This window comes from Schistocerca nitens, chromosome 3, assembly GCF_023898315.1.
Source record: "Schistocerca nitens isolate TAMUIC-IGC-003100 chromosome 3, iqSchNite1.1, whole genome shotgun sequence".
Lineage (NCBI taxonomy): Eukaryota > Metazoa > Arthropoda > Insecta > Orthoptera > Acrididae > Schistocerca > Schistocerca nitens.
The window spans coordinates 295,414,432-295,437,838 of record NC_064616.1 but is presented as its reverse complement, the minus strand read 5'-3'; the positions used below and the strand labels follow the sequence as shown (position 1 = coordinate 295,437,838).

General features: G+C 39.2%; 1 protein-coding gene across 1 annotated transcript in view; it reads right to left on the bottom strand.

Moving 5' to 3' along the window:
* Nucleotides 1–23,407, bottom strand: part of LOC126249194 (KICSTOR complex protein SZT2-like) — a 706,154-nt gene that overhangs the window by 141,944 nt on the left and 540,803 nt on the right. The window contains exons 37-42 of the mRNA XM_049950848.1: nucleotides 21,688–21,859; nucleotides 21,430–21,580; nucleotides 19,239–19,405; nucleotides 18,654–18,776; nucleotides 18,299–18,554; nucleotides 7,441–7,656 (exon numbers count right to left, since the gene is read on the bottom strand). Of these exons, the coding sequence (XP_049806805.1) occupies nucleotides 7,441–7,656; nucleotides 18,299–18,554; nucleotides 18,654–18,776; nucleotides 19,239–19,405; nucleotides 21,430–21,580; nucleotides 21,688–21,859 (1,085 nt within the window). The remainder of the gene's footprint in view (nucleotides 1–7,440; nucleotides 7,657–18,298; nucleotides 18,555–18,653; nucleotides 18,777–19,238; nucleotides 19,406–21,429; nucleotides 21,581–21,687; nucleotides 21,860–23,407) is intronic.

The following is a 23,407-nucleotide window of genomic DNA, read 5'->3' as shown; positions in this document are numbered from 1 at the left end:
CCCACCCGAGTTCCTGAAGCATTTCCGTAACACTCGCATGATGATCAAACCTACCAGTAACAAATCTAGCAGCCTGCCACTGAATTGCTTCTGTGTCATCCCTCAATCCGACCTGATAGGGATCCCAAACGCTCGAGCAGTACTCAAGAATAGGTCGCATTAGTGTTTTATAAGCGGCCTCCTTTACAGATGAACCACATCTTCCCAAAATTCTACCAATGAATCGAAGACAACTACCCGCCTTCCCCACAACTGCCATTACATGCTTGTCCCACTTCATATCCCTCTGCAGTGTTACACCCAAATATTTAATCGACGTGACTGTGTCAAGCGCTACACTACTAATGGAGTATTCAAATATCACAGGATTCTTTTTCCTATTCATCTGCATTAATTTACATTTATCTATATTTAGAGTTAGCTGCAATTCTTTACACCAATCACAAATCCTGTCCAAGTCATCTTGTATCCTCCTACAGTCACTCAACGACAACACCTCATACACCACAGCATCATCAGCAAACAGCCACACATTGCCATCCACCCTATACAAAAGATCATTTATGTAGATAGTAAACAACAGCGGACCTACCACACTTCCCTGGGGCACTCCAGATGATACCCTCACCTCCGATGAACACTCACCATCGAGGACAATGTACTGGGTTCTATTACTTAAGAAGTCTTCGAGCCACTCACGTATTTGAGAACCAATCCCATATACTCATACCTTAGTTAGGAGTCTGCAGTGGGGCACTGAGTCAAACACTTTCCGGAAGTCAAGGAATGTGGCATCCGTCTGGTTCGCAAGATATCATGTGAAAAAAGGGCAAGTTGTGTTTCGCAGGAGCGATGCTTTCTGTAGCTGATGCATGGACAGCAACTTCTCTGTCTCAAGGAAATTCATTATATTTGAACTGAGAATATGTTCAAGAATCCTGCAACAAACGGATGTTAAGGATATTGGTCTGTAATTTTGAGGATCCGTCCTTCTACTCTTCTTATATACAGGCATCACCTGCGCTTTTTCCAGTCACTCGGGACTTTACGTTGGGCAAGAGATTCACGATAAATGCAAGCTAAGTGAGGAGCCAATGCAGTAGAGTACTCTCTGTAAAACCGAATTGGAATCCCATCAGGACCTGGTGATTTATTTATTTTCAACCCATTCAGCTGCTTCACAACCCCAGGGATGTCTATCACTATGTCCTCCATACGGGAATCTGTACGAGACTCAAACAGCGGTATGTTTCTACTAACCTCCTGCGTGAAAGATTTCTCAAATGCTACATTTAAAATTTCAGCTTTCGTTTTGCTGTCTTCCGTTGCCAGGCCAGACTGATCAGTGAGTGACTGGATGGAAGTCTTCAACCCGCTTACCAATTTTACGTAAGACCAGAATTTCCTTGGGTTTTCAGCAAGATCTTTTGCTAAGGTATGACGGTGGTAGTGGTTGTATGCTTCGCGCATCACTCTTTTTACAGCAGCACGAATCTCTATTAATTTTTGCATGTCCTCATTCTCCCGATCTTTCTTGTACCGCGAGTGCAACTGTCTTTGCTTCCTGAGCATTCTCCGAATTGCGCTGTTAAACCACGGTGGGTCTTTTCCGTCCGTAACCAACTTTTTTGGCACATACTTCTCCAATGTGTTTAAAATTTGCTCATAATTCTTCCACGTCCATCGTACCGGAAGTAAATGAAGTCAATTCATTTACTAATTGGGATGCTAACAACTGCAAGCTGTTCACATAGTTTTGTAAGAGGTGTTGGTTAACGAGTTACACACATCACTTCTCATCCCATCATATCCCGTATTTCACACAAGCTCAATTGGAGACATGTCCGGAGACAATGCAAACCAGGGAAGTTGCTGCATGTCTTAAAAGAGCATGTTGAGTTTCATGGGCCATGTGTGGGTGAGCAACACATCACCTTCCTGTTGCAAGAACAGCAAAAGAACAGGTCTAACAACATTTTGCACATACCGAGCATTGGATAGTATCCCCTCCAGAAACATCAATGGACAAATGCACTCTATGAGACAGCACTCATTATGTATACATTTTGCATGTAAATGACCAACACTTACACGCAAGCAAAATATGCTTTCGCGGGTGAAGACCATGACATGCCATTCCATCTTCCAATCGATCCTCTGACGGTACCAGTCGAGACGTGCACATTGATGCTGTGGCATGAGTGGAAGACAGGCTACAGGTGTGCATACCTGTAGGGCCACAGCTAATAACCAGTTCATGTTGACATGTCTGGGCTCACAAGCCCTCTTATCTGCACTCTGGTAGCTTTATGATCTGCCACTGCTGCATTTACTACATGATGATCCTGGCAGGTATCTGTAGTGTATGCATGTCCAGAACGTCATCTATGGGTGTGTGAATGTTCATGTGACCACAATGCCAACATCATTGCACAACTCACACAGTACATCCAACTTGTGTGACAATTCTCTGAAATGACCATCTTGCCACTTGGAAGGCCACTATTTGACCTCCGTCAAACTCACTCAGTTGGCTGTAGGAAGGACAAGTGCATATTTGTGGCATGGTTGCCTGTGTGGTTCACACATTTTCACCACACTGAGCCTTGTGATGTGAATGTTCCCTATTAGAGTAGACACAGAGGGCACTATGGTAGATTTACCACTATGCTATCTGTTGGTGGATGACATTGAAACCCCAGGTGTACTAATTTTGTCCCACCAGCAGTGTATCTAAGTATGATTTTTGAAAGAATTTTGTAAGTAGCTGGCAGCAATGCAGTTATTTATATCAGTTTTGTTCTCTTTCTTGTGAAGTGGATGCATTACAGCACACTGACATTCTGTAGGGATTGTTTCTTCCAGCCAAATATATATAACAGCTTCATGAAGTTTCTGCATGAGATTTTTACATTTTATTTTCCATATTTCTGCTTCAATCCCATCTTCCCCTGGAACTTCATTGTTTCTAAGTTCACATAGTGCTTTGTCAACTTGTAGTTTGTCAAAAGTTTACAATCCTCTTTATAATTTGTTTCCAGAGTCCCATCCAGCCATCTAAAACTGAGATTGGGACCTGATATGTTGACATTTCTTTTCTAATGATTCACTGTGTTATTTTTCTTGAACTTGTCCTGTTTGTGCTAGTCTGGTTTTATCATAATGGTGCTTTACAAACTGAATGATATTTGAAGTCTGTTTCTGGATTGCTGTGGATTCTTGCCACTTTTGTGCAGTTTTATGGGAATTCCGGTCTTTACAGGGTTTAATTCTCTGCTCTATGACTTTGTCACACATATTATTCTACCTCCTATATTTACATTTCCTTGGAGTGTATTAGTACTTTGGGAAGCTTGTAAAGAAATATCTTTAAGTTCTGACCAGCTGGCAGATTCTTGGCTGAAGATGTTTGCAGAGGAGATGTTTGAAATTTGTTTAAAAAATTCTGGAACAGTTCTTGGATTTGTTTGCAATCTCAGTTTGGTTCAATTTGGCTGGAATTTAATTAATGACAGGTGGTGATTAGAACGGATGACTCCTTTTTTTATTTTCACATTCAAAATCTCTTTTCAATTTCTCTTGGGGTCGTTGTATATTGTATTTTTAATTTTCCAAATGCAGTTTGGAGATCTCCAAGTTTCTTCTTGTTAGGATGTGACAGAAAATGTGTTGACACTGATTTCATTTCAAATACTTTTCAAAAGTTGATTAGTCTCTCTCCATTTTTACTAGTCCTTTGGTAAGCAAGGTACAGTCCTACAATTGTTATGAATTTGTTTTCCTTCCAGTTTGTGCATTACAGTCTTCCATCAAAATTTTAATATGGTGATAGGGAATAGTAGCTGTAGTTTCTTCCATTAATTCCCAGAATTCCTTCACTTTATGTGGTTCTTTTTGGTTACAGTTGTTTGTGATGCATGGGCATTAATTAATAAACAAACTTTGTTTTCTGATTTGATTGAGAGAATGAAATTCTTTCAGAAGGTGAAGTAAAGTTCAATGTCATGGTCACCCTAAAAGCATCAGTTATTAAAGGAAGAAAAATCTTTCCATGTTACTCGGAGAGTTTTACATTGTCTAAGGGAGGCAAGAAGTTGGTAACTTTCTATCCACAATACCAAATGAGAACTTAAACTTAGCATGTATATATGCTACGATCTCATTATTTGTCCCAGTGACTTGTGCTTTATTGAGAAGCTCATCTCACCAGAAACACAAGAACTTCATGTAATGTGTAGAAATGCAGTCCAGGTTTAAACACTGCTGTGTCTGCCATAAGATATGGTACACCACTATATACACAGAAGGCACCACATACCAGGCCAGTCTCTAGCGTGGCACCACATCAATGGTGCACATAACAGTGACCTTATTATGCGTCCATTGTAAGTCATATCCATCCACCGTAGTTATGATATGATGCCACAGAGTGTGCTGATAACTGGTACTACATCCTGCTTACACCTGGTGTCGACAAATAGTTCAGAAATGAACACCCATCCAGCAACTGCAGATTTAAGGGGACAGTTGTCATATTGTCCGAGTCATCACACAGTGTCGCAGTAATCACTGCGTACAACAGAGTGAGTCATTAACAGAGACAGGACTTAGGTACTATCACAAACAGCAGAGTCAGACTGGAACTATTATTGCATTAGTAAGTCATCATTTACTGAGATAGATTTAGACCAGTGTTCAGAACTTTAAAATCAGCACTATGCCTTTACATTATAATCACATCAGTGTTGAGTAACTGTGTACAGGATGTTTCAAAGTCTTGGCATCAAATGTCTAGGGGTGAAAGATCACATCATTAGGAACAACTTTCGTTAAGACACAAAATGTTTGCTCATGTTACCCAGGGCCACTAGGCATCTTTTTATTATTGTTAGGCCCCTGAGCGGAGGCAGGGTGGAGGCAACCTGTGACTTGCGTATGTAATGCGTGTTGCCTGTAATCCACTCCTCTGGTCTATGTAAAAGAGAGTAGGCTGAGCAAAATTAAAGCTACTGATTTTCCAGGTAGATGCACTCATTCTCAAGGTTGAATACATATCATAAGGGAAAGGCAACCACTCATCTATAGTGGACTAATGTGTGGAGCACAAAAACACATAACAGAAAACAGTATTCATACTAGCTTTCGAGCTAGTATGAATGGTCAAGTTTTCCCCACACAGACAGTATGCTGTAAATTGCAAATGCAGGTTAGCAAAAACAATTTACAGTCCAATATTTCCATAAGACATCCAGAACTTTTCTGTGCTACTGGCTGATAAAGGTAAAAGCATATGGAACAATTTCTGACATATGTTTTTCTACTGGTGGAATGGACAGCAATATCCTTCAGAGCCAATGTTCGGCCAAAGCAAAGGTTGCACTGTGAATGTCCCAAGAGTGAATGATCACGACTGCTCTTGTTTGCCATATAAATGAATGGTCTTCCAAATATTGTGAACAATGCTGTGAGATTGGTGACTATGTTGTTATGCACAAGCAAATATCTTCAGCGATTAATTCAAGGGATATTCAGTAAGACAAGGAAAAAAATTTGCAGATAGTGTAATAAATAGCAACTTACCTTAAAGTAAACATAAGACAATGTCAATGAGTAGGAGAAAATATATGGTATTCTTAAGTACAGCTCTCTTGGGAAACCAATACATAACTTTACATTAATTAAAGAATATTGACAAAGTTTGATGAAGAAGATGAAGTAGTCATTACAAATCTCATGTTTGTGTTCAAGACAGTAGTAATACCATCATTTGTATCCTAGTATATGTGCTCTCTCATGCACTATGTTTAACGGAATACTTTACAGCACCTGGCATACATATTAACTACAGTTCAAAAAACTATGCAACACTTCATAGTATTCACTTTAACAGCTATATGCATGGAATAAAGATCATCTGAAACAATTTTAAGTTTTTGATTAACAGTTGAAAACATTTTTTGTGACACAGATATTTTATTTTTACCTCTGATAAGTCACAGGTTACTCTGTTCGTTTAAATTACTAGAATTAAATGTTTCAACAGATATTTGAAATTTTTTTTTTTTTTTTTGGAATGTGTAGATGAAGTCAGTCCAAATAAATACTGCTCATTACAGGTGAATTTTAAAATTTTCCCAGCAAATTGTGTGTTCGAAGAAAATTTCGGGTGCCTGCAAGTCTGAAAATTCTGTGAATGCTCATTATGTGTTGCATGTGATCCCAGAGTGAACTGAAAATGCAGGTTTGTTTCTTAATGGAAACAAAATGTTTTTTAAAGTGAAATTTTATGACCCTATTCAATAGAATAGATCCAAAGTAGTCTAGCGTGATATTAGGTTTAATATGGTGTGAGATGGCACACGAGACAGGACAACACAGGCAAAGAAGACATGGCATACAAATGTTTACGAATATTTTGGTTTCTTTTGTTTTACTGAACTGGATTAAAGACTAATTAAGAGACAACCAGGTAGCTACTATACTAATACAGCTCATGACAGAATCACTTTCAAGATATTTTCATGGAATAGTTTAGTGTTACATTTTCCATATTCCTCTCATTTTATTATGCTCTGTGATTAAAATAACCTCTAGCTCCATTTCCTCTAGAAATGTAAATGTTTGTTTGCAATGTTTCCTTTGCCCAACTTGGCCCATCTTGTTTGACAGCCTGTGCCGTGCTGTCTATCTGCCAGTGCCTCACAGCACTGCTACTCACTTCACTGCAAGAAGAATGATTATTCTTCATGTTTTGATTTCACTGTTAACACATATCATCAAACCAAATATCACACTACATGAATTTGGGATCTCTCTATTGAATGGGGACATCAAATTCCACTTGGAGAATAAAATTATTTGTGACAAGAAATATATTAACAGGGACAGCAAAAGTCTAAGAATAACCATACAACGACTGAGTAATACTGCAGCATGACTGAAACAGACAGCACAGTGCTGGCAGGAACATGGGGCAACATGGGGTGAATGGACATATGGAAATTGAAATATCAGGCCATTCTGCTAAGACATATTGAAAGTAATATTGTACCAGGGTGCAATAGTAATTTCATTATTGGCTTGCTGTCAATTAGTCAAAAATAACAACAGACATTGAGAGATCAGTAAACATTTGTTTGCCACATCTTACTTGACTAACTTGCCCTGTCTCATAGAGTGACATATTCCAGTCCACACTTTGCTGTCTGATATTCCCATGCAAGAGCAGTGCTGGTTACTCTTTGAGTTTTGCTGTTTCTGTTAAAAAAAACACACACACACACACACACTTACTCTTCCCTCTTCCACTGGTCTTTGTTTTCTTCCTTCATTTCTCTCCTTTTGTGGAAAATATTCGAAAGATATTCAGATGACCTTTCCTGAGTAAAAAATCATTATATGTATGAAACAAACAATCACTGTAAGAAATAAAATTCATACCTTCATCAGGAAGAGATGATTGTCTTTCAACAGTAGATACTGTCTTCAGGTTCACAGCAGAAGTCAGAGGAACTGTAAATGGTGCTGTAAGCAGGTGATACTCTGTTAGTAGATCCCATAAAGCATGCCGAACAGATGATTTTATTTTCAGTGTCAGAGATTCAATGTTAACTCTGCCTTGTTTCCATATGCGGAATTCCATAAATGCCATTTCTTCTGTAAAAATGAACAAATAAATAAATGAATAAATAAATTCATATTTTCCGCCTTTCTAAAAAGTGTGAATTATATACATCAGTTACATACTATATAAAGGAGCTATACTGTCATATTCCCAAAGGAAAAAAAATCATGTAGAATTAACAAGGTCTGTGAGGCATACATCTGAGTTTGAAATGTACATGAAGGACATTGAATTGGGGTCCAAAATTTGAAGTTGTTTATTTGGATGTTTAATATAAAGAAGATGCGAGGTCAAATATTTTAATGGCTCCATTATTTGCTCTTATATATGCAAGAGTAAGGTTAAGTTGTGATCAGTGGAGGCTGGTTCCTAGTATTATATTTATGAACGCTATTATTATTTTCAAATAGTACCTTATTCTTCACAACAAACTACATAGGATAGTAAATGTATTGTGAAGTGGTTGTTAGGCCTAATTTTATAATAGGTTGCCCACATGAAGTTTGAGGATTGACACTAGATATTAGCCACAGAGTACATTTCTGTGCAATGAATACTGTGTGCCTACATGTGCTACTGTCCCAGAAAATTATATCATGCTGAGCTGTGGTGGCTTACCTGAATTTCTCTTTCCATCTGCCGGCATGAACATTTGTGCTAGTGTTCTGCGAGGTGTCACTTCAGCTATTGGCGGGCAGCCATACTGGCAGGGAGAGAGATGAGTTGAAGGTGTGCAGCCTACCAGGCCAGAGGCAGAGCTTAGCAGTATGCAACTGACATTCAGCACATGTTGCTTTCTATGCCTTGGCGTGCTTGGTATTTCCTGTTCAGAAACAATTGGTGGAGTAATCGACTGTGTGCCTTTTGAGAGTTATTCACGCGTTGCTTATGTGACCTGTTCTCCCTGAATTCCTTGTATCACTGATGCATGACTTAATGGGTAAACCTTACGGCTGTTGGTTCTGTGGGCCTGCCAACCACTACATAATGGAGTGTTGCTCTGGCCTCCATTGCTCTGAGGTGGCTTACTGCATTGTCAGTGGCTTACTGTGTAATTTTTCTGGTGTCTCACTGATGTGTACTTGATATTTGTAAAAGGTTTTTAAGTGTAGTCTACCTTTCAGGGTGTGTTGTGGGAGGGCTTGCTCATCTTACATATTGGTTTAAACACATTATTAGTTTAAACTGTCCTTCTGGATATGTTAAAATGTTGCCTTTTTAAAAAATTATGTATTCATTATGGTCCTTACCTGTTTTTAATCAAGTATGTTACTGAACTATGTTTTGATATCCTGGTGTGCATCAGCTATGCATGTGTCAATAAGACTGCCCACCTTAACCAGGTGCAACAGGAGATAATTAATCAACTGATTAGTCATGTAAAGGAACTGTTAATCAGTGCTAGTACCGTGGGATTAGATGAGGTATTCTTGCTACCGGGTACTTAGGTCAGGGGTTAGGCAGTGTAGATACCTCCGATTTTGCAGATATGTCCCTGACTCTTTTGCTAATTTGGTTAATCCCATCAGGCATTTGTTGCAAGGTATTTCAAAAACCGTCTATTGATCAGCCGCCCCAAGCTGAGAGCATATTATGGTTGGCACTTCGAACTTCATGTTGATGCCTTACAGATCTCTCACGTCATTATACTTAGTTTGCTGTAGCCATTAGTTCACAGATTGTTAAGTACTTTATTTGGCGAGGTTCTCCAGGTCAGGCTCACCTTATGGGACCTGAGATGCTGCATAACACGAAAGAAGTTATCCCCATGTATCAAGAATGAGTTAGACCTGTCCATTACTGGCACATGCAAGCACATACTGCACCTTTACTTGAATATATTGAGTATGTCTAAACTGTAGTTGCTGCCTTGCAGATGACAGTTAAGGAGCACACTATCATTCTGACTATTTTGGAGGGAATGTGACCAGAAGATCATACATGTGTGGTTTTTGACCGTAAACCCACCACATTCAATGTTGTTTGCTGACAAACAACATGATCAGGGGAAGGAAGGCTGGGCTGATGTTTCTTCTTCTATCAATGGTGCACACCCGCTGTCTCGCATGGGCGGCCTGGTGAAGGTTGTCTTTTGGTGTATTTGAGGGAACCATTTTGTGCATGAATGTCTGGTTGGGTGTCCCCCAAGACCTAATAGCTGACACCTATGGGATGGCCTAAATTTCTTTCGGGTAAGCCTCCAGTAGGTTGCACACACATCATTGCCAGTAAGGAACTCCCCTTCCTTTCATATGTGCTCATTTAAATCAGGAGCCAGTTTGTGCTCTGTTAGACACTGGCAGTGTGATCTCTTACTTGATTACAATTGGTATTTGGAGCTTAGGTATGTGTGTAAGATGCCTCCCTTACAATCTTCTTGTCAGAGATGTCGGGCTACTGATGGGCAGGAGTTGCCTCTGGTGGGAGACATGTGGGGGAGTTTGTCTATTTGTGTTTTTTCCTGGCCAACTAAATTATTTGTTGTTAAGAAGCAGGAAAAGTGGAAATTTGTGGTAAGGTCTGCTGAGGTCATCAGTCCCTAAGCCTACACACTACTTAATCTAACTTAAACTAACTTATGCTATGGACAACACCTTCCGACGGGGGGAGCCGCACGGAGCGTGAAAAGGTGCTTCAAACCACACGACTACCCTGCGTGGTGTTAAGAACCTGTCTGTTATCTTCTTCTGGGGTGTGGCTTCATTTGGTGAACCGGCTTAGCATATGAATTCGGTGGTGACACCTTCTTCTCTAAGTTTCACCCTTTCAAGAGGATAGCCCTTTGTTCATGTCATTTTACCAGTAATATGAACTACCTTGAAGTAGGGCATTCTGAATTGTATGTCAACCATTTAAACGTGGGCGAGGGTCAATGCTTGTTAAGCATATGTTGTCAGTTCCCTGATGTTCTTACCAATAAGCTAGTGGTAACCAATCTCATTCATTATAAGATCCATCTGGCTGATGACGTTCTCATCTGCCAAGTTACTTACTGGATGTCCCCTCCTAAGAGTGAGTGTTGCACCAGAAAATTGATGAAATGTTTCATGATGGTGTCACAAGGCCGTCTACTTCACCTTATGCTTTGCCGAAATTTTTGGTAGCCAAAGGACAAGTGAAGGATTATAGGCCCATTGTTTATTATGGAGCACTTAGTCACAGGTTTAAGGAAATTTCCCCTCCTCCCAATAAGAAGATCTCACTTGATTTACTTTGTCATGCTTGTGCCTGCTCTCAGTTATCTTCGTAAGAAAGGCAAGACATTCGTCTGGGATGGGGTGGGGGAGGGGGGGGGGGGGGCAAGAGAGGTAGCAGGCTATGATCAAGGCTATCAAACTGATGCATCCAAGACTGTTTCTGATTTCAATAAGAAGTTTATCATTCAAACTGATGCATCCAATGTCCAGATTGTGGCAGTACTTCTCCAGGAGGACTTGGGAGAGAGGCATTCCTTTGATTATGTATCAAGAAAATTGTCTGGGTTAGAGCTCAAGTATTCAGTTTATGAGCATGAAGCCTTGGCCTTGTTGTTTGCCCTTGAAGCATTCAAGTTTTATCTTGAAGATGGAGAGTTTGACCTGTTGACTGAGAGTCATGTCTTAATCTAGGTTTTAGCAAGTCCTAGGAACACTAGGAGGATCAACAGGTGGGCAGTGGGCATCTCTGCCTTTTATTTTCAGGTGTGGCATATTTGAGGCTCTCATAACTTAGTTGCTGATGCAATGAGTCATATGTTTTAGGAGGGTAGTGAGACTACTTCTTAATATTCTTCTTCCTCTGGTGCCCCTGTATGTAGCATCCTAGCCAAGGTCTCCCAACTTTTCATGGACCTTAAGGCCAAGCAAGATCAGAATGCCCATTTATCCCCTATTAGGAAGCAGCTCTTGGCGGGTGTCAGCTTCCAGGTTATTTGTTAAGGAAGGGCATTCTTTGTTGCAAGATTGGTAGGCCAACTCAAGTTATCATTTTTACCTGTACAACTTGTTCATTTGGTCTTCCAACACTGTCATGATTCATTGTCGGGAAGGCATTTTGGTGTCCACAAAACCATCACTAAAGTCTGGCGCACTGTTACTTGGCCATTCCTCTATAAAGACATCCAACACTTAGTGGGGGATTGTGACCTACGTAAGATAGGAAAACCTAATTCCAACTCCTATAAGGATCTGCTACATTCTGAAAGTGATCAGTACCCCAAGGACAAGTTATTTACTGATTACATTGGTCCCCTCCCCATGGCTAAAGTGGGGAATCATTATATTTTGGTGGTTGTTGATGCCTTCACCCATTTTCTTTGGCTTCTTCTGACTAGGACAGTCACAGCTTCTGTTACCCCTTACCATCTTTCTAGGATACATTCCCTGGTTTTGGTCTCCTAAAGTGCTGGTCAGTGATAACACTCCAGCCATTGTATAGAAGGAGTTTAAGCGTTTCTGTTTTGCAACAGTATTAAGCACATTAGTACTACTCCATATTATCCTCAGCCGTCCTTTGCTGAAAGGGTAAATAGGAACCTGAAGGCCGCCCTCATCATCTATCATGGCAAGTCCAAGTCCAAGTAGGATAATTGTGTCCCATGGATCAACTTTGCCTTCAACTCAGCTCAGCATGAGGCCTCTGGGGCTGTGCCTACTACTTTAAAGTTTGCCTACCCACTTAATTCTCCTTGGCAAACTTATGGAGCATTAATGACCTTCTGCCTGATGTGCTTAGCCCAGACGTCATTTAACAGAAATGGGACAGGAACACGAAGAATACTGAATTAGTTCATCAATGAAAAATAAAACTTTTCAATCAGGACAGAAAACTGTTTCAAGCCAAGGTCAGCAATAATATATTTGTTCAAACTTCAATACTAAAAAAGGCCAGAGAGTAGGAATTTCCAGCAAACTTGCACTGCGATTTGCAGGCCTTTGAACCATCTTGAAGCTGTTGAGCCCTGTCAACCTCCTGGATCATAATCCTGGTACTGGTAGAACATTTAGGTCCATGTTAGCATAGTCAAGGGAAGTGCTTAGCCGCAGAGGTGGGGGGGGGGTGGAGGGGGGTGGGGGGGTGGGGGGAGCGAGATGAGGAGAATGTTTCGGTGTGAGTGGGGGAAGTTGAGCCGTGCCAGCTTGCCTTACTTCCTCTTTTGACCTTCTGGTGCAATCATTTGCGCTTGTGCTCTGTGAGGTGGTGCTTCAGCTCTTGGTGAGCAGCTGTAGCGGCAAGGAGAGACAGAGGAGTTGAAGCTGGGCATCCTTCTGGGCCAGATGTGGAGCTTGGCAGTGTGCGACCGGTGTTCAGCATGTGCTGATTTTTGGATCATGGCATGCTTGCTATTTCCTGTTTGGAGACAGTTGATGGGTTATTAACACATTGCTTATGTGACCTGTTCTTTCTGTCTTGCTTGTATTTCCACTGCTTGTGTTTTGACCTTGTGGCTGTTGGTCCTGTGAGCCTGCCCACCACTTTGTAATCAAGTGTTACTCTGGCCTCCATTGCTATCAGTTGGCTTACAGCCTCACTAGTGGTATACTGTGTAATTTTGCTAGTGTCTCATTAATGTGTGCTTGATATTTGTAAAAGGTTTTTGAGTGGAGTGTAGATTTCAGGGTGTGTTGTGGAAAGCTCGCTCATCTTACATTTTGGTTTAAGTACCTTATTAGTTCAAACGGTTTTTTTGGATATGTTTAAAGGGTTATCTTTTTAAATTCTATATTCATTATGATCATTACCTGTTTATAATCAAGCATGTTATTGAACTATGTTTTAAATGTCCTGGTGTGCACCAGCTATGCTCATTTGTTCATGTGTCTATAAGTTTACTGTACTCTTATTATTTAAAGTAAGCTTGATGATGAGGACTTTCTGCCCACACTGCTTTCCTTCCAGTTTTTTGTTTTAAGTATTCTTATTTGAGCTCAGGACCTTCATGCACATCTTTATGTACATTCAATAAGCTCATATATGCTATTTATTGTATTTTTTGTTATTTCCCCATAAAAGTTCTGGTAATTTGACTCTACTAGGGGTTGGACAGAAATAATGAGGGGCCTTTCATTAGATTATTTGGGTCACACCCTCCTGTTATGGAAGGTCGATATTTCTAGGTCATGTGATTTCACTTATGTATCTTTGATACTTGTATTTATTCTTCAGGGTGAACTTATTGTGGCTTCTTGTCTTTTGTGGGGGTGCTGACCAATGTGTACTTGTGTGAGGTGGCTGCTGGAAGTGAGCTATAGTGAAGTGCAGCTTGTGTCAACTCACTGCAGCATGCCTTTGCTGTGTGTTGTAATCACCAGTGTGGTGGTTTGATTCCAGCCTCCCTTCCTGAATCCTGGCCAGTTCTCTGCAAAGATATCTAAGTTGAGTTTCTTGCCTTATTCCAGCCTAAATTGGTGATCATTAAATTATTTTGGGATGTGATCCTTATTTCAGTTAATTCGGGGGCAGGGAGTGCCTCTTCTTCTCTTAGCAATTCTGTAACTGCCATCAGAAAAAGCTAGGGTTTTAAGGGAGAATGTTTTATGCTTATGGTTTTAAAGGTTCTTATTTTACTTACTCGTAATTGTTTGTCTGTTGTCACCCAGGTTAGCCCACTAACTTATTGTAATTAATTGTGCTTCCTTTTCAATTATTTCATTGTCAAGATAAACTGAATTATTCACTTGATTTCTTGTAATTGTCAGTAATTGCTCTTTTGATGTTAAACAAATTGGGTTTGAATAATTATTTTATATCTGTTCTGGGGACTTATCCATTTATTGTTAATGATATCTTTAAGGGCATTTCACTCGTCACTTGGTAAAACCATTGAGCACTTAAACTGCTGTTAAACTAGAACTTTTCTTATATCTATTTCCAAGCCCTATCTTCCTGTTGTTCTGGAAGTTCTACATCTGTAACTACATTGCCTTGTAACAAATTTTATTCATTGTGTTTACTGATTGTTTAAAGGTCACTTCTTTGCCTTAAAGCAAGCTTGCAGATGTGTGTGAATAAGTTGTTGTATCAGATTGTTAACATTCTACTAATTGATAGTAAATGTAATTATTGTAGTTGAAGGACTGGATGATATGTAATTGGGGCCCAGCCCTTTCATGCTTACCTGGTATCCCTCTGGTTCTGTATCCTGGGGCAATCCATATGTCACATCAAAGGATGCAAGTAAGCAAAGTTAGCTAATTTTCTGAAGCATTCATTACCAAAATTGGCAGTTATACATAGAGCAAATGTTGCTACACTCAAGTGCTAGAAAATATCTAAAATGTGTGATTTCCAATTCACATTCTGAGCATTATGCATGCCAAAGAATTTTCAACAACCAGTTTTATGTATTTCCTTTCCCTGTGTTGTATATTTATTGATGATGATATATCCTGCCTTGTAAAGAGTTGAATCCACTGTTTTTTCTAAGTTATGTGAGATATCATTCATCCTCTGTTCTATCTCCTCCTACCAATCCATTCCTCCACATCATCATGCACTGTGCACAACTTCCACGGTCTGCAGCCAAAACCAGCTCACCAGTGTCACATTCCTACCCCACATACCTGCTCCTCCCTCTCCTTCCCACCTGCCTTCCACCCTTCCCCAACCGTCTCCCACTCTTCACCTCCTCTCTACCCTCCCTCACCCCATCAGATACAGCCCCTCACCCCATCAAGCAGCAGTGCTGGCACAATATAGCCAAGTGGGACAAAGGAGGCAGGTGTGTGTGTGTGTGTGTGTGTGTGTGTGTGTGTGTGTGTTAAATAATTTGTATTCCACCAAGGGCTTTCCAGTACTATATTTTAACTCCACGGTTATAATCACATAACTTTGTCATGTGGGGCCATTGCTAGATAGCAAACAACAAACAGCTGTAATCCCAGAGTATCACTGAGTATTTAGTATGCCACAACAACTACAAGATTCACATAATCCAGAAAACTACTTACTGGACAAAAAATGTGTTTCCTTTCTTTGGCAGAATCTAAGAGTTTGCTTTGCTTTCTTTCTTCTTTCATTTCTGGGTCATAATGATGTCTTCAACTTTTGTTTGTTAAGATAGGATTGCTCAAAAAGTATGAGGGGAAGTCACAAAGTAAAGGGAGTTTTGAGAAAAGGGATATTTCTTCTAATGATAGAAAGCTGAAACATACATTATTTTCCTACATAATCTCACTGCACTTCAACACTCTTCGTCCAACATTCCAAAAGCTTTAGATTCCATTTGAAAAAAGATTTTTTGGTTCCACCAGTAATCAATTTTGCACCACATCAATTACTTTTGCATCTTCTTCCAATGAGCGTTTCATTCAGTGGTCCAAACGTACGGAAACTGCCTGGAGCCAGGTCTGGACTGTATGGTGGGTGTTCCAGCAACTCGAATCCCAACTCCTTTATTGATTTGGCTGTCTGTTTGGTAGAATGTGGCCGAGCATTATCTTGCTGCATGATGACATCTTTTTGCAGTTTTCTGTGATGTCTTTATCTGATTGCAGGTTTCAGTTTAGTTCGCAACACATCACAATAGTTCTCACTGTTCACAGTTTCACCTCTTGAGGTGAAATGAAGGGCTATCGCACACCTTTCATGTTCCAGAACAGTGTTAGCATAATCTTACCAGCTGTGGGTTAATGTTTAAATTTCATAACTACTGGTGATGATGTGTGTTTCCAAATCATGCTCACAGCCTTATTTTCCAGTTCGTGATGATTCACCCATTCACCCACATTCTGTCTACAGTAACAATTTCCTGTAACAATCCATCTCTCTTACGATGAGAATGGGCCAAATATTTACAAGAGATGTCCACCCTTTGCACCTTCTGCTGAACTGACAATTCTTTTGATACCCACCTTGCATACACTTTCCGAAAATTTAGCCTGTTGTGTAAAGTATTGGTGATCAAATTATCCTCAGTTGTTGATGATGATGGCATGCCTGATCTTTCTTCATCACATAGAGAAGTTCTTCCTCGTCTGAAGCATACTATCCAGTCATAGTTCTTGCTTGGCAATAAACAGTTGCAGCTTGCATTTGATGAATAATTTCCACAGGTTTAACACCTCCACAAACAAAAAGTGAATCACTGTCCTCATTTTCTCCTTGGTGCAGATTGATAATGGAGCTGCCATGTTTCATGGTCTGCTACAATACAATGACTAATGTGGGAATAAGTGTGACACGTCGTATAGAACTGTTGTAGACGACAATACTCCAGTCCTGGATACTTGCAGTGTTACCACGCCCTATGGCAAGAAATTTCCTTCACCATACCCTCAACAACTTCCAAATTGTCCTCAGTTGTTGAGGCTGATGGCCTGCCTGAACTTTCTTCATCACATAGAGAAGTTCTTCCCTGTCTGTAGCATTCTGTCCATTCATAAATTAAATTTTACTTTTTGACCTCCCCTTGTAATCTTCATTGCTCTCCTAAATTATTAACACTGCCTTCAAGGTTGCATTTCACTATTCCTTTTGAATGAGTGTTGACTACTGAGGCACCCATAATGTCAATACTTCTTTTCAGGTGCAGTTCATTATGCTTGATCTTATGCCCTTATACAGACTAATGCCAAATTTCATGTGATTAATCATTTAGTCATTAGGGAACATCACAGTTTATGTCTTCTTTTAGACTGTTGACTGATCCATCAGATGTGACCTGTCATTTCACAGTGACTTTCAGTTCAGTAAGGTTCACTATTTCAGTTTCTTTATGATGGCAAATCAGTTCTGAAAATGAGCATAATTTAATCACGCCATTACTTCACTGCTTTTTCCATTCAAAATCAAATGGTGTTTCAGGCCACAATCTTAGACATCACTTAAATATCTTCAGAGCATGAGACTGACTTGAGTAGCTACAAACTTCAAAACAGTGAGAGAGTGATGTTTACACCACACTGCATAAACTTTCGATATGGAGGGACTTCCATAAAACAGATGCATGGTCAGAGATGTAACAGCAGCACAGTAGGAATTTCTGCTAGTTGGGAATTGCATGTTTTTTTTTTTTTATATTAGTCAAAGAACAGAGAACATTTTTACTATGACAAAACACTTGTTACACTGAGTCACCAAAGAATGATATTATCATGCACTATAGTTATGGATTTCTGTGAGAGGAAGAGGGGTAGGGATGGGGGTGGGGTGAACTGACACTACTGAAACCTGGCTTCATCCCATGGTGTAATAATGATGTGCTGTGTGACATTATATATGAGCTAACAATAACAGAACAGAAAACTGACTTTTTTTTAAAAATCTCTATTATTTTCTGGGATTTATGCAGTGGTAACAGACTGATCTGTACCACAGCCTGAAGTATAGCTTTGGTTGAAAGGTGACAGTTTGGTTGTGATGTGATTCACTGAACTGTATCATAACCTGAGACCTAGTTATGTTGAAAAGTGACAGTTTGGTTGTCAGTTGGCATAGCAGTATTGCAAGCTTCAGTTAATTCTAAAAATGGGGTATATCAAAATGTGCTAAGGAATCAAAAGTACAGTAATGCAGTAATAATGCCTCCCACCACACAACATAAGATGCCATGACCAGTAATACAAGTTTCCAAAAAGGTGTCACACACACACACACACACACACACACACACACATACACACACAAAATTTTATCATTGCAGGCAGTGCAGTAAAGGACAGTAAACACACATGGTAAGCATGGTAACAAGCAAACCTGAATCATCAGAATTCTCTTCATAGCTGGGTAACACAGATGTCAGTGGATCAAAGTCTTCGGGATTTACTTCTTGACTGTATGCATCTCTTGATGGTTTTGGGTACCTTGAATGATGTAAGAGAAAACCAGAATGGTCTACCACTGCTATTGCAATACATGCAATTCCCTTATTTCCAGATGCAGGGCTCTGGTTGTATAGGAATATATCAGTTTCAGGTACTCGTTTCTCTGATGTTTCTGGCTGCGAGTAATCCTAGAAATGAGAAAGAAATGACAACAATACTAGAAATTTCTATTTTTTGAAATTTAATATTTAAATAACTAATTTATAGAATTACATTAAACAAAATACCTGAAAATGGTATTCAGGGCGTGGATCTGTGTACTTTGGAGTGTACAGAAACTGCAGTATATTCTGGCGTAGATAGTACTCCAATGCCTGAATATGTTGCAGTGCATGTTTTGGTACACTAAACTGTAAAATCAAAGTCATTTTGTTAGTCATATAATAAAGGTACATTAATCTATATTCTACACTATGGAGCACATGAACTCTGGAGGTAAACATAAATACACACAAGTATGAGATTTATTATAACTGCTGATAATTCATCCAAAGAATAGTGCTATGTCCTCCTATCCTTCAATCATACAGGTTAGTATGAAATATCTTCCAGATTTTTTTAAATATCACATTTTCATAATCCTGGTTTACAACCTTGGTTTTGGAACCATGGAATTAGTACAGTTCTGAACTACAGTCTAATGATCATAAAACAAAAAGACCAAGGATGCAAACACTGGCCATGAAAGTCTGCATTGTTTGTTAATATAGTTAGATCCATCTATGACTCCTCAATACATCTTGATGAAATTAAATGTATGATTATTGTACAGCTAGGCAAAACTGAATATAATCAAGAACCAGATTGTGTACCTTCACTATTGATTCTGGATATTTATAGGGTTTTTGTATAAAATGCACATCTTCAGGCGTAAGTTTGCACATTGGATTCCTTGCTAGCATCACAGAAAGAACTTCCAATATTGCATCATCCAAACGGTTTTGAAGAACTTGGATGAGTTCTTCTTTTATTTCTGGACCTGAAGAGAAATAATGCAAAAAGGAAAGCAACACCAAATAATTCAAACTCAAAAGTTACATTACAACAATTGTAAAAAAAAAAAGGAGGGACTCACAAATAAACATATTTACCAATGCAGAAAAAGCACACAAGAAATCATGTCCACAGTTATGTTTATCTCATACAACAGCCAAAGGTGTGTGTGGTTATTTCTTTTGTACACAGCACTTCCTTTTTGACTGTTATTTACAAGGAAGAGGTATCAGTGGTAGCATAAGTCTAAATATCTAGCTTTATATGAACACAAATAATATTCTCTCACATATGGAATCATTTATCAATGTTTATGTTGTGTTATCGTAGTTTTTGGACACAAACTAGTGTCTCTAGTTGCATCAAAATTTTATACTACCTGCATGAACTGTCTTTATGATACCAAAGGCTACACAGAGCAAGGTATTATAAGCATAATGGACAGAATATAATGTTCATGTTTGAGAAAGCAAACTAGCACAATACAACAGCATATGTTTGCAATCATATTGGACCTGTATTATATTTTGAAGACTTAAAAGCTTAATACACAAAGAAACAGATGACAACTGCATTTATAAAAGGCACTGTCAACTTGTTCACTTCCTATACTGACATAATGAAATATTTTATACCAAAAATTATTGGAAGATGTTTCAGAGCCGCCGGACTATGCACAATGATTCAATGGTAGATTTAGAAAGCAATATTAGAAATTATGAAGGAGCCTCAGTTCAGTTCAAAGATGTCTTAGTCAAGAAGGGGGATAAGATGCAAAATGAAACCGTGTGCTGGAGCAGGACTCTAACATGGAACCTCTGCCTTTCGCAAGCAACTGCTCTATGAACTGAGCTACGGAAGCATAACTCACAACTCACCCACATAGCTTTACTTCTGCCATTACCTCATCTCCAACCTTCTAAGTTTCAAATCAGTGCACACTCCATGGCAGAGTGAAAATTCATTATGGAGAACTGTTGCAGTGATGGTACCCCAAAAGTGAATAGTTGCAGCAGATGCAAACAGATATTGCTAGAATATTCCAAAACTGTTAGCAAATAAAACAGAAACTGCTGGCTATATCACACTGTCAGGCATAAAAAGCATTATAAAAGAAATCTCACACAAAAAGGTGTAACAACATTTAAGTACTTCCTGAATTAATAATGAGATAAAGAAAGAGTAATCAGGAAAAGAAATTCCGTCTCACATTAAATTCTGCTGTTATGCAATTGCATAAGTAAACATACCACACTGTATTAACCCAACACTGTAATCATAATACCAAAAAGTGGAAGGATACACTGAGTATTCAGTGCCATTTCTGATATGAACTGTGGTTATAGAGATAAAAAGCTCTGCTAACTCTATCTACACAAACCTAAAAAACAGTTTTCATCTCTTAATTTTTCAATGAAAAATGTGCATGGAAAATTTGTATAAAATCAGCATTGAAAGGAAACAGAGATGCACAAGACAGTATCAATGAACACATAAGTAACAAAATGAGACACTGTATTACAAAATATCTCTCGAATGGAAAAAAAATTGCACCACAAGGAATTACATGTGTGAAATTTTGTAAATGCCACACAGCAGAGCTACTCAGTCACAGATCTATACCATTTCAAAAACAAATTTGTGTTTGTAATGAGTAACAAACCACAGCTCTCTCTCTCTCTCTCTCTCTCTCTCTCTCTCTCTCTGTGTGTGTGTGTGTGTGTGTGTGTGTGTGTGTGTGTAGAGGTTGGAGGAGGAGGACACCTGCACACACACATATGCCTTGCTCTACTGAGATTCAGTGCACTGACATAAATGACTTTAGAAATTTCACAGCCAACTTAAGGATGTGATGATAATCTAACTCAGCTAAACATGAACCAAGATCTGTTTAATCTATGACACACTCATGTAACATTTAAATCTATTAAACTATCAAAAAATATATCTCAGGTTAATTAGCACTGATTTAGCATGTTTTTATACCATAAAGTCAACTGAAATAACTACCTGCTTCAGAAATACCATGAACTTTTAAAAATATAACATCATCAGGCTTCACAGCTGGTGGTTGTGGTGTGGCATCATTGGAGCCAGAACCATTAGGCACAGCAGGTGCATCTCTTTCCCCAAATGATTTTCTCCTAGCTAGTTCCTCTGCCTGTTTTTGGAATGGAGGGAAAAATTATGTGTATTACTGATCATAAATTCTACTAACTTTATATTGACAAGTGATCCAGTGCTGCTACAATCTTGAATATAACTCACTTGACTACTGAGACCATCTTCTGAAACGAAACTGGGCTGCTTTCTGGTTGAAATGTTTAATGAGGTCAATGATGAGCTTCTTGATACAGGCCCGGGTGAATTATCATCAGTGTCTGATTTAGGAGGTCCAGTGAGACCAAGCTTGCAAGATAAATGCACATTTTCATGTAACCTATAAAAAGAATATTTTTAAAAGTCATTGTAAATGTATATAGCTATTATTACTGATATCATCAGATATATAAAATAGGCAATAGATTAGAAAGAGGATAAGAAGTTATACAAAATGCAATTAATTTCAATGTGTTTATAGAAATATACTGAATTATAATACCATCCAGATCAACATACATAGACATAGTCATTTGAGATGGACTTTCACATAACTATGTTTCCATTTCTACACATATTCCATAGACAAGACCAGCATTTTTTTATGTCTAAACCAGGTATGTCCCTCACTGCAGTGGGGATATATTACTAAAAAGCTTTCAGTAGTCCTCATACGACTTCTGAGGGAATAGAAAAATTTTATACATGAATTACAGTTGCAATATATCATGATAGATTAATTACAAAATCATTCTGTTCAGATGACTTTCAACTTGAGAAAAAGTATGAAACAACAGGGAGCATCGAGTAGTGTCCCCAGCCCCACACCCATCAAATTTCATACTCATTTATACAGCTGAGAACAGGGTAACCTGACACATAAAGTAAAATATGCAGAGTACACAAAGAAGTTGTGCCCTTTAACTGTCTCAGAGACAATCATGGAAATGAACTGAAGACCAGACAGCAAACACTGACCAATCCAAGCAGGATTCACAGGAGCATATACATAGTACACAGTGTCTGGAAGGAGAAAGGGGCTAATTCACCAAAAACGGAGTCATTGAGCCTTCAACAGGGATAAACAAGACTGAGACTATTTGTTTGAATGTGTGGTGTCTGTCCCTTCAAAATAACAGACATCACACAGATCCCACAGATGTGAAACATAACATCTAAATTGAAGGGCTGCAGCTGACAGTAGAATTCCCCTTCAATTTAAATACAAGGCTGAGACAGTTGCAAGCTTTTGTGTGTGAAAGGGTGACTGAAAGCTGAGAAACAGAGGTAGCAGGTACACAGGACGAGAATCTGGCTCCAGAGAGAGAGGACACAGGCTGCACACTGCGACATGGAGGAGTGGGCTGGGAGGTGGAAACGGAAAACAGCAAGAGGGAGACTGTGGAGAGAGACTGCAAGGGTGGAGGTGGGTGTGGGTATAGACATAGGACAACAGGTTAGCAGAGATTGATGCCAGGAGGATTACAGGTTGGTGTGATTAGGTTTTGGTGGTCACAGACCACTGGGCATGTGACATATACAAAATTATTCCTATTTACCAGAAGGGTAACAAGACTTATGCACAGAGCTAAATGCTTACATGACTAACATGAGACGGTTTCAGACTTCTAGAATATATATGCTGCTCAAATGAAATGACTTTCAAGAGTTGTATTTCAGCGTCAGTTCACATTTTAAAAGCAATAATCATGGGAAACTCTTCTTAGTCAAGAAACGCCGAAGAGTATATGACTTATTTTGAAGCCTCTTAATGCAGTTCTGTACTACAGTAGATTTCATACATGTAAATGCACAAAGGGCTCCTATTCAGGTAGAAGTCAATATGTAGGGTCAGTTGAAGACTCATCATCATCATCATCCATTTGTC